Source organism: Euprymna scolopes, chromosome 6 (assembly GCF_053919585.1).
Source record: "Euprymna scolopes isolate OS-2025 chromosome 6, ASM5391958v1, whole genome shotgun sequence".
NCBI classification, from domain to species: domain Eukaryota; kingdom Metazoa; phylum Mollusca; class Cephalopoda; order Sepiida; family Sepiolidae; genus Euprymna; species Euprymna scolopes.
The window spans coordinates 141,656,158-141,668,906 of record NC_136487.1 but is presented as its reverse complement, the minus strand read 5'-3'; the positions used below and the strand labels follow the sequence as shown (position 1 = coordinate 141,668,906).

At 31.9% G+C, this 12,749-nt stretch overlaps 1 protein-coding gene across 3 annotated transcripts in view; it reads left to right on the top strand.

Annotated features, from left to right (window-relative positions):
- The window catches only part of LOC145278009 (inositol 1,4,5-trisphosphate-gated calcium channel ITPR3-like), a 704,464-nt gene that overhangs the window by 468,017 nt on the left and 223,698 nt on the right, over positions 1 to 12,749 (top strand). For all 3 annotated transcript variants that reach the window (XM_080130185.1, XM_080130184.1, XM_080130186.1), the window contains 4 exons: positions 1,200 to 1,316; positions 3,645 to 3,789; positions 8,165 to 8,264; positions 9,387 to 9,441. In XM_080130185.1, the coding sequence (XP_079986311.1) occupies positions 1,200 to 1,316; positions 3,645 to 3,789; positions 8,165 to 8,264; positions 9,387 to 9,441 (417 nt within the window). The remainder of the gene's footprint in view (positions 1 to 1,199; positions 1,317 to 3,644; positions 3,790 to 8,164; positions 8,265 to 9,386; positions 9,442 to 12,749) is intronic.

Here is a 12,749-nt window from a genome sequence, read left to right as displayed (position 1 = left end):
GCTTAACGTCAACGTCAACAACCAAAAACTTAACCACAACCTTAACTCTGAACATAATTTTCCAAATAACCAAAGGTAAGCGAAAAATTGTTTCTATTTTTTATTTTATTTTATTTTTTATTTATTTATTTTATTTATTTATTTTATTTATTTATTTTCGCCGCGTCTTTTAAACATGTGTTTATTATACAAGACCTCATTTTTAATTCAATCTCCAAAAACTGATCTTACATCAAACTCAGATATGTCAAGTTTTACACACACACACACACACACACACACACACACACACACACACACACACACATTTATATATATATATATGTGTGTGTATGTATATTTACTTTATTTCCTTATAATATATACCAATCCTTATTTATTTAGCTCAATGTAATTACAGAGCAACATAGTGAATGAATGACAAAAAGCTACATTCCAAAGTTCATGATGTTGACCATAGTTGACATTTACAATTTTTGACAGTATCTGTTTCATAGCACAAAATCAATCAATTATTATATCAATCAGTGAATCTATGTTGCTCTTAACTCATAAAAAGAAATAGCAACAATCAATCCATCAAAAAGAAACAAAATGGCGTAATGTAAATATATTATGAGGTATTTACAGCGTCTCTTCCAATTTACCGAGTTTTAATCATGTCAAAACACATTTTATTTCCTTTTCACTGTAAATACCTTAATATGTTTCTATTACGCCATTTTGCATTACATTGTAATTACAAAGAGTTTCTTAAATAAGGATTGGTATATATTATAAGAAAATATATTTACACAGAAATATATATATATATATATATATATATATATATATATATATATATATATATATATATATATATAGCGTGTCAGAAGGCGATGAAAAAATCCAATAAAGTGCTCGATCGTAGATGCATTGGTTCAATTTTTCAAAGTCGCTGATGAATTGAAAGATAAGAAAATGAATCATTAACAATCATGAATTCTGTTTTAGCATTTAATATCTCCAAAAAGTTTGGCATGAAGTAAAATCAACAAAAAAAATTATTAAAAAAGATTTCTTTTTTTGTTTTAAACATCATTACAAAGGGTTGACATACCGAAAACTTGACGTCCTCTTGACCGCGTTTCAAAACGTGCCAGTTGTTCAACACGAATTTCAGTTGATTTAATGCTTTGCTTTTTCTTCTTTATTTTTAGGCGGTCAAGGATCTAGTGACCATTTTTCCAGTTCTACGAGATTGGTTGGCCAATTTTCTCGGTCAAAATTGTGTTATGATTGCTTCACTGCTCGGACACAACCTTCTTATCGAACAGGTGAGATATTTCAAATCAATGCTTTTTTTTTTGTTTTCAATCTTTTCAATCATAACATATATTAAAGCTTAAATAGATTGTTGAATAATTTGGATTTCCAATGATGTAACTATTTTGTTTTCATAGTTTACAATTTATAAATAAAATCCCTTTTTTTTCTTTCCCACGCAAGTAATTAAAAAATAATTATGTAAAGATTTGGAGGAACATATTCTAAATTTGACATATCAATTTTTATTTATTTTTATTTATACTGAACGTTACCACAAAAGTAAATAGAAAAGTGCAATATTGAGAGTAGAAAGTTGACCATGGCTTTAATTTGAGCAGCCTTGTAATTCTCGGTTTCCTTGCGTTATCCTTTAGTCCTAACATTCTATGAGCAATGTTTCTCGCAAAGAAGAATTACTATTTCCTGAATTGCTATTCGTATAATACTTATCGTTAGCTAGTTTTTCACCTAAAAATTTTTTAAAAACTTTTTGCATCAAGTGGCTCCATGTCTTTTCAGGGGTGATTTCTAAATATATTATTGAATATATATATATATATATATATATATATATATATATATATATATATATATATATATATATATATATATATATGAGAAGGATGTTGTAGTTTGCTTCAATCATTGTGCGTAGTGTGAAAGGGGTTATGTTTGAAGGCTATATCAATGCGGTTCATAGGAAACGCCGTGTACACCAATTAGTATATTATTCTTTTATATACTAACTCATGTCCACGGGGTTTCCTACGAACCGCATTGATAGAGACTTTAAACACAACTCTTTTCATTTATATATATATATATATATATATATATGTCATCCACATGCAGTACTGTTTTGCTGTATCACGGCTCATCAGTGCATCTAGAAAGGTTATTACCTCAAACCAGAATCGAATTCCGATATATATATATATATATATATAGATAGATAGATAGATAGATAGATAGATAGATACAACAGAGAATTTAAATACTTACGTAACAGTATTAATGCCGGTGTCCCTCAAGGGTCCATCCTGGGCCCAACTATCTTCCTGATCTACATCAATGATCTCCCAAAACACATACTTAAATCATTCGTTGACATCTATGCTGATGACACGACTATCTATGGCAACCCATCAAAGGGCGTAAATGACAAAGTTCTCTCTGACTCTCTCTCTCTCTCTCTCTCTCTCTCTCTCTCTCTTCTGATCTTGAGTGCGTGGTATAATGAGGGAAGAGGTGGCTGGTTACTTTTAATTCATCTAAAACCATGATACTATCTTTACATCATCAACGCTCTTATTCCCATCTGGCATCAATTGAAAGGATGGCACTCGTCTTGGGGAGGATCCATGTTTTGACAAGCTTCTGAAATTGACCTTTACTTCTGATCTGAAATGGCACACATACATCAAATCTGTTGCCAAGGTCGCTGGAAAAATGGTGGGATCCTTCTACCGCTTCAGTAGATATCTCACTGCTGATGCAATTCTCTATCTATACAAAAGCTAAGTACGTTTAAGGATGGAGTACTGTTGCCATATCTGAGCAGGAACTGCTAAAAACAGCCTATCCTGCATTGACAGAATACAAAATAGACTTCGTGGCTTAGTGGGGAATGCCCTTTTCTCTTCCCTGCAACCTCTCTCCCACAGAAGAGACGTTGCGAGCCTGTCTTTGTTTTATCGTTATTTCCATTACAAGTGCTCGTCTGAGCTCCAATCTCTGATCTCCCTCGCCAATCTTTCACGAAAAACACCCGTCTAGCTGAAACCACTGTCAGTAATTTCCCCCACTCTTTATCTATACCTAAATCAAAACGTAAATTCCATGAACAAAGCTTCTTTCTTAGAAGTGCGCCCCTATGGAAGCTTCTTCCTTTTTACCTGTTTCCCACCTGACTACAACTTGGATGTCTTCAAGTCCAACATAAACAAGTTTCTGATAAACTGCCCCCTTAAGTAAGACACTTTATCAGATCTCATTACTAACGATTACTACGATACTGTCCCATTAATTACAATAACCCTTATCCCTGAGCGGCCTCCGGGGTCTTGATAAATGGTGACTTCCATTTTAAAAAAAATAATTTCTCTCCTATTCTGAGAGATTTGTTTCAACCGGTATGTTTTTAAAAGTATCCATGAATATATCAAAAATACAATGATGTTTTATTGGGTGTCCTGCTGGCTTAAAAGGCTGAGAACAGCCTTGAAGCGTTTTCCTGAATACTAGAGAAAGAGAGACCTTTAGCTGGTCAGCTGAGATACATACACTTCTCAAATACTCTTTTTTCTAACGAGTTTGTTTATTGTTATGTCTTACAGGTATTGCGTCTTCTCCATCATCTTGTGAAATTTGGTTACTACATGGACACAGACGACGTCAAGCAGTTAATGGGTCCACTGTTGACTCTATTAGACGGCCGACGGGACCTACCTTTTCCAGAAGACACAGTGAAAAAGAAAAAAGGTATATAAAAACGACCAATCATTAAAGCATTCATCATAATTTGTATCATGGTATCAATGTTTTTTTTTTTTTTGCTTTGTTTTTCTTATTTATTATTATTTTGAACAATCGTAAAATAAATATGTAATTTAATTGCCTTTATTCTAAAGTACAAAATAAATCAATATGATTATATAAATTATCCTTTGTTTCTGATGAATGATTAATGCATGAAAAGCCAGACTTTATCAACCGATGTCCCTAGCAACCCCAAGCTCCCTCAAAGGTCCCTACGACTTACCCAAGAATAAGTGAAAAATCTAATTCGCTTATGAATTTTTATTCAGTTTAATAAACATAATATTTTTCATCCAAAAATATATATATATATTATCAGTATTTTTTACCAAAACATTTTATATATAAAAATTCGTTAATGTTTATATACCAATAAAATCAAAATCAATATTAATTGACACAATTAATTAAACTTCAAGATTATCGGTTTACATAATCGAGCATACACATAAATAATGTAAATAAAAAGTTAATACGAAACTAAGGCAAATTGAGGAATAAATAGCTGAACATATAAATAGAGACTAAAATCTGTGAAGTTTGGAAGTTGGGGAGTAAATAAATAAATAAATCAGACAGGGAAAAAAATTATAAAAATAGAAAAAACATTAAAAAATTAAATCAATATAAAAATCGATAATTCAATAAATATAATCTAAAAATAATAAAAACAAAAGTGAGATACTCAATTCGAAGGAAATCAAAAAAAAAATAGTAAGAAAGAAGAAAGAAAATAAAAATGTGGATAAACGAGATGAGTCCAAATTAGGATTATGAATATATTCATAAGTATATGTATGACGAATGTATTTTAGTGTCTGAAGAGTAGCTATTTTTAGAATATTTAGAATAATATAATATTTTAATTTGTCCAAATGGTTACGAAACAATTGTAACACATAAGGAAATACACCATATGATGTTCTTATTTTATATTTTTGTTGTCTTGATTTTTGCAAAAATATTATATATATACATATATATATATATATATATATATATATATATAGTAGAAATTGTAATTAATAAAAACCTGAAGAAAGTGCTCAATACTGTTGTAGAGCAAATATGCGTTTTATTTTTTATTACCGTATCTTTCTATTAAGTTACATTATTGTTTCGGCTACCCAGGCGTTTTTTTGCCGTCTGTAGCATCCTCAGACTTGTACAGAAACATAATGAACATTTTTGTAAAAGTCTGAGGATGCTACAGACGGCCAAAAAAAAACGGCCGGGTAGCTGAAACAATAATGCAACTTAACAGAAAGATACATTAATAAAAAATAAAACATATATATATATATATATATGAAATTTGGTTACTACATGGACACAGACGACGTCAAGCAGTTAATGGGTCCACTGTTGACTCTATTAGACGGCTGACGGGACCTACCATATATATATATATATATATATATATATATATATATATATATATATAGCCTGGTTAGTATCAGACGGGTGACCATTTGAGAATTCTAGGCGCTGTATGTGCTCTCCGCATATCTCGGCATTTGTTTCTAGTCGTCCTGTACTTCACCTGCCACTGGTATTTAACAATGCCGTCTCAGGAGAGGTGTAGTTGGAGATTGCGCACCTTCTGCCACAAAAATTTCATGCGCAAGCAACCCTTCATGGGTATCCGTAGTCTGTCCAAGACTGAAAGAGCCTACTTTTGATATATATATATATATATATATGTGTGTGTGTGTGTGTGTGTGTGTGTGTGTGTGTGTGTGTGTGTGTGTGTGTGTGTGTGTGTGTGTGTGTGTGTGTGTGTGTGTGTGTGTGTGTGTGTGTGTTCGTATTAGGGGGCACACCCTCAGTCTTCGTTAAGATTTGCATCTGGGCGAAGGAATACTCTGATGTAAAACCTGACGTCTACTATCTGCTATGTCTTATGGCAACCATTGTACTAACTGAGATTAACAGTTGTACCAAAAAGTATGGTTGTCCTACACAAAGCCTTGACCACTATAAATAATCTGTGTGGATTCCCGAACAATTTAGTTGCTGTGGCGGACCTCATATGTCGAAATTGACGGGAGTATCCATCATAAATATGTGTGTTTTTGTATTACCAGTTTGAGAATGCTGGCTATGCCTCATGCGATCCTCTGCGTGGCGTTACCGATGTCGCATAATATGGGGTGTATAAGGAGGTACGTTTGGCGAGTTTTAGTTACGGGATGTAATGTGGGAATATCGAGGTGGTATTCAATATAGAATGTCTTTTTTTTTTCATTTTACGTAGGTTTGAAAGATTTGTTAAAAAATTACTATGATTTTGGTTATACGTTCCCTACTGATGTCACTATCAATGAGAAAAATTTAATATTAAACGGCTTGAAGAAATTGATTACATTTGGGCATGCGCAGAAAGAAGTAGAAATATGTCGGCATGTTAAAATGAACATTTTGCATTTCAATTTGCCGATATATTTCTTTACGCGTTATTCGTCCATTCAAACAAAAATTTTACTCGTTATAAACCATCCTTTGTATATGATTACTGCTCCCCGTTAATTTCAGTGTTATGTGACCTGGAGTTAAAGAGTTTATTGATTAAATACTTACAGACACAAACATACAGACACACACACATACATCTACTGTTTTATTTATATAGATTGTGTTGGTTGTGATATTTCGATGTATGCCATTTGCGAATTTTAATCCAAACTGAGATCTTCAATCGTAATTTATATGTAGGAGTTCTTTTGGTGATTAGAGTTTGTAATTGATCCGGACGTCCTATGGTACTCCATTTGATGTTCAAAATTGATTTAGTAAGTTTTTTTTTCAATCTAAACCATATATACGTATATTTTTTTCTAAAAGATGCCACGTTAAAAGGAATAGATACGCAAATATTTACGTATTTGCAAAATGTTGATCTTTTATTGGTACAATCGTCTGGTATATAGGTAGTTAAATCCTGTATATAATATTTTGATTGCAGAAATTTCCCTCTGCGCCAAATTTCCGTAGGTTTTAGTTACCAGATGCTACATACAAATTTATTATGTCTAAACCTCGACCCCCGTCTTATCTAACTACACTACGTCGTTTCATACACACTTATTCTTTATAATCAAATCCTATATTGCATCTTAGGAGAAGCATCATCACTATTGGCCAAATCTAATTTAAATTGAATCAAAAAATTACCTTGGATTTATTTCATGTAATGTACATTCTGTTGCACTTTTTTTTTGAATCATTGAAAATTTTATATCTATATCATTAATTGCGAGATGAAAGATAATGTTTTTAAATTAAAACAAAATGTACATTACATAAAATAAATCCGAGGTAATTTTTGATTCAATTTAAATTAAATTTTTACACCTTACTTTGTAAAATTTATAAAAGTGCACTTTGAAGATAAATAAATTTCAAATTCAATCTTGTACCTTTATTTTTAAAGCCTATAGTAAAAACATTTTTTTAACAATTTTCATGCCTTGGATGAAATGCTTTTCTAACTTGTATCTTATCTTTTTGAGATTATATTTTAAAACTCTTTTTCTCTCTATTTCAGTTTGTATTTCTCCTCACACCACAACTCATTTTTGCAACCCCTCTTTGTATTATTATAGGTCTGAATATTCTCTCTGTTTCAGTTTGTATTTCTCCTCACACCACAACTCAGTTTTGCAACCCCCTCTTTGTAATACAGGTCTGAATAATGAGAAAATCTGAATTTTTTAACAAAAACTTTAAAATAACATTTTTAGATTCAATTTTTTTAACTTCTTACAGAATAGAAAATCTTTAAAATTTAATAAGGAACATATTTCATGTAGGTTTCATTAATAAATATTCAGTACATAACGAGAAAAATAAAGATGAAAACTTCAGAAGGAGTGTATAACTGGTTACAGTCAATAACAGTCCTCGCCAGCGAAAGTCTTTGTTATTGTTATTCTATTATTATTATTGTTATTATTATTATTATTATTATTATTATTATTTAAAACATTTTGTGTTCTGCTCTTTCGCGCGAGGATGAATATATATATATATATATATATATATATATATATATATATTTGTTGTCATCGACATACAGTCCTGTTTCGTTGTATCACAACTCATCAGTGCCGCTAGACTAACATCTCTCCCAAGCCAAGGATTGAACCTAGAACCGTCGTGTTGACAGTCGGCAGTTCTCTCTCTCTCTCTCTCTCTCTCTCTCTCTATATATATATATATATATATATATATATATATATATATATATATATATATATATATATATTAGCAGTTGTTTTTATTTCGTTAACTTATTTTATTGTTTTATTATCTTCAGGTTATACAAAGGAAGCACAGAAGGCAATACTAATATATCGAAATGATGGACGTTTTGAACGCTCACCGGAAACAGAAGCAATAGTCAACGCCAAATTCCAGTATGAAGTTTCATTATCATTTATTACTTTAAATATACACATGATTTAGTATTAACTTTAAGTTTGACGAAATGCTTGCAATCAATTGAAAAGTTCAATAGGATTTAATCCAATGCAATTGCTATTATACAAACACAGACAAAACAAAACACGTACAAAAAAGGAATGGGTCAATTATCAATAAGCATTTATGTCATAGACGAGATTAACATAAATTTTTAATTCTAGCAATGGATTAAAAGCGAGTACGTCTGAATTAGCTTGATAAGACGTTTGTGGCCGGCTTGATTTGGATTTTTTGGTATCGGTTTCAACGTTTAGTTCTAGTACTCACATGAGGGGCCTCGTTAAAATTTGCCAACGCCCAAAAGTGAAAGACATGCAATAATGATTCGAACTTTGAACATACATGTTGTCAACTCACGTCAGGCAACATTTTCAAGCTAAATCTTACGATAAAGTAAAATAATAAATCACGATTCTCTCAATAAAAATAAGTCTGTTTTTTTTTTTCGTTTATTTGTTTGTATGTTTGTTTTTAGAAAAAAAAAGAGTATTTATGAATGAAACAAAAATAAGAAATATCAATGAAAAGAAAAATAGAAGAAAACCGTAGAGGAAAAACGGGGTTAGAGAAAAAAATGGTTAGATAAAAAAAGGCTTACAGCAAAAAGGGTTACAGAAAAAAGAGTTACAGAAAAAAGGGCAAAAAGATTAAAGACCAAAAAAAGTGATGGGAGGAACCTCATAAAAAACGGGAAAGTAATCTATATATCTATAAAAGTGAAATTGTCCGTGTGTCTATCTGTGTGTGTACATTTCCCTACCAAATTACTCTGTCCATTTTAAGTCTAAAGACTCGAAATTTGATATAAGGGGTATTGAGATTTGGGAAAATCTTTTTAATTGGTTTTCAGCAAGAAATTTGGCTGTCAAGGGGTCAAAGGTCAAATCGTTGAACTCAACTCATAATACTGCTCAACTTGTTATGGATCACTTTTCATAAGCACCGGAGTGTCATTAAGTTAACATCTATGAAACTACAGTTTTACAGTCATTGTTATATAATGTTATTTCATTTCATATCGTTTTTTCGTTAAATACTTGCTTCGTCTATTTCAGAGCAATGGAAGTATTGGATTTGCTTTTTTCATATCAAAGGAATCTACGTTTGAAAGTAAGTGAATGTCATCACCTGTATGAATATCTCTATCTCTATCTCTATCTCTACTATTATATAAAAGTCACTTTGTGTGTGTGAGTGAGTTCCTTATAGGTTTCGAAACAGCTGAGCCTATTCTTTTTTTCTGCAAATTTCACACAAAGCTAATTTATATGTCTGGCAGTGTTCTTAGATATGTTTTGTACAGAAATCCCTCAAATAAGTATCGAAAATCGATCAAATCCGATGTTAAAAAAAGTCTATCTCTCTTATAGATTAAAAAAAGGAGAAATTTACAGGGGAATATTTTACCTTACGCCGGTCGATGTAACGTTAAATATTCGCCTGTAAAACTTCTTTTTATCTATAAGAGAAGAAAGACTATTTTTAAGATCGTCAGGCCCAAATATCAGCTGACGTAATATTGTAAACAACCACAAACGGAATTTGATCAACGACATTGTCATTATTTTTTATGGACAAATGATTACTCGTAATATATAATAATCAATAGAGGATTGATTCTATAATAATATATTGTACGACCGGGCAACGCCAGGGGCCAGCTAATATATATATATATATATATATATATATATATATATATATATATATATATATAAACTAGAATTTTTTTAAATACTTTCAGAGATCAGGTTGTATAATATTGTAAAATTAAAGTCCATATAAATATTAGTATCAATATTTATAAGACAATCCCAACCAGAAAAAGACGCTCAATATACGAAATATAGTATAAATTAAATTTGGAGTACAATTTAAAAATTTACGACAAAATTATTATTCAACAAATGGTAAATAAATTTATTTGCATTGGATCTTACGATTGTGCCTCTAATTTTCTTTTTTGGACTAAATACGCAATGAAATACCCTTTTCTAATCTTGGCTTCATTTAAGTTTTTTCATACAAGCGTTTTAGTTTTTCAGTCTATGTGCTAAATAGCAAAATTTATGACTGTATATAAACATTATTTTGCTAAAATATTTCCTCTGATGAGATGAGTTATTTATTGAAAATACATGGATTAAGAAAAAAAATTCAATTTTTGTATTACTTGTTTAATAATTTGTCGTAATTTTTTTATTTACTGAATTTAATTCCAAAGTGACAATTATTAATACGCCTGTCGACCAGAGATTAGCTGGTTGATGAAAGCATTTTTAACGACTCCAGTTTTTAAAGTAACAATTATATTTTTCTTTGTAATAATTAAAAAAAATAACTTGAAATGATATTAACCAAACTCTGATCTATATAGCTAATCAACTATGATAGAGTACGTTAAGATCACCTTCAGTCAAGCATTTGCTAGCACTCACAAAATCAATAATGCATACAATACTTAAAATAAAATAGATTACATATTATATATTCTAAAATAATTGTGGATCGTTTCTTTTATATATATTTTTGAATTTTTTAGATGATGTTTGTTAATTTTGTCACCGGTGGCGTCCTGAGAATTCGGCGACGTTACATCAAGCAACACTAGAGGTGTTAACTCGGAGCGCTAGTGGAAGCAAACGCGAGAGGGAGTTGCATTATTAGTTGCTGCGAAGTAGACGCCACAATTCGAGGGAGATAATCAATGTTTAATCAGAATGCTCAATAAAATTAACAATTTGTATTATTTGATTTATTCAGACTACTGTTCTCACCTAGAGTGGGTTTTTTTTTTCACATATAACTTCCGAACTTCTTTAGGTATCACTTGTCGAATTCGGGAATTTTTCTGTGGAACTCGGGAGTCTGCACGGAGTTCTGAACGGAACTATTTATTTAATCCACGGGGGTAGCATGTTCTTGTTCTATTAGTCATGATCAAGTAGAAGTCTTAAGTAATTCGCAATTGTATTATAAGCATCACGCGCACCAAAACTTAAAACTGAATTTAACCTAGTACTTTATCCGTTACGCTATGGCTGACGAAACGCAAGTTTTTTATGTAAGTTTCAAAAATATTTTCTGTAACCCGACGAAGACTCCAAAGAGTGCCTCCCGGTACGCAAGTGCATTTCTAGATGGTTCCGATGTCAAAACAGCCACAAAAGTTCAGCAGCATGGCCTTGATCGTCTATACCATGACAGGGTTTGATGCGCCATTCTGGTTATTCTTTTTCCACAAGTAATTTGCAAAGTAAAAAAAAAGGAACAAATGTGGCGCGCGCCCCACGCTGTTTCTTGTAGATCCACGGGCCACAGCTTGCTTCCGGCGCTAGGGTAGTTTTCCTTCCGAACGCTGCCTCCTGAAAGAGAATAACTTAAGTGGACTCTTCAGCCTAACAGCAAAGTTATAAATCTTGTAGACAATCTATCTATATATCTATAAAAGTGAAAGTGTCTGTCTATCTGTTTTCGTCCAGAAATTTGGCTGTTAAGGGGTCAAAGTTCAACGATTTGACCTTTGAGAATTCTACCAAACTCCTCCGCCAATTTTGGGCCTTAACACTTGAAATTTTAGATATAGATTCCTTGGGCATGGATCTAACTTAATAACTTGATGTGAGCCCAAAACAATAAATGTTAAGGGGTCATAATAGGGGTCAATACTTTAAAAAATTTGACCTCTGCGGTTTCTACCAAATTACTCAGACAATTTCTGGCCTAAGCATTTGAAATTATACATTGTTATTCAATATTTTACTCGATATTTTATTCAGTATTTCAGTATTTTACAAGATTATTCAGAGATAGAGCAAGCTTTTTTATCGGTTTGGGTCGAAAATTTGAGCTACCAATATATAAATCTATGTATGTATATTTACATGTCCACCTAAAACTCAACAGAGGCGACAGATTTTCAGAAGATCAGTATCGTTTTGGAGCTCGACCCTTCAAACGACAAATACCGAAAAATCGGCTACAACATTCATTTCTTCGCCCTCAACTGGGCACTTTTCTACAGGGAGGGGTCGCTTTTTTCATCGATATTTTCGAAAGCCATCCCTCTTTTCTATTGTCTAGCCTTTATTTCAACCTATGCCACTTCTGGTTTGACAGTGGTCGTAACAGCAAAGACGTCAGGTTTTCCCTGTTCTTTTCCTCCTTCGCGATACGGGTTCGAGCCTGCCTTCCTACTACCACTATTTTGTTTTTGTTTTTGTTTTTGCTCAACACACACCTCCAAACACTCGGGCAACGCCGGGCTGAAATGCTAGTTATTTATATATATATATATATATATATATATATATATATATATATATATATATATGTGTGTGTGTGTGTGTGTGTGTGTGTGTGTGTTTAGAGAGAAAAAGAGAGAGATATGGAGAGGGAGACCGATGGAGAAGGGAGAA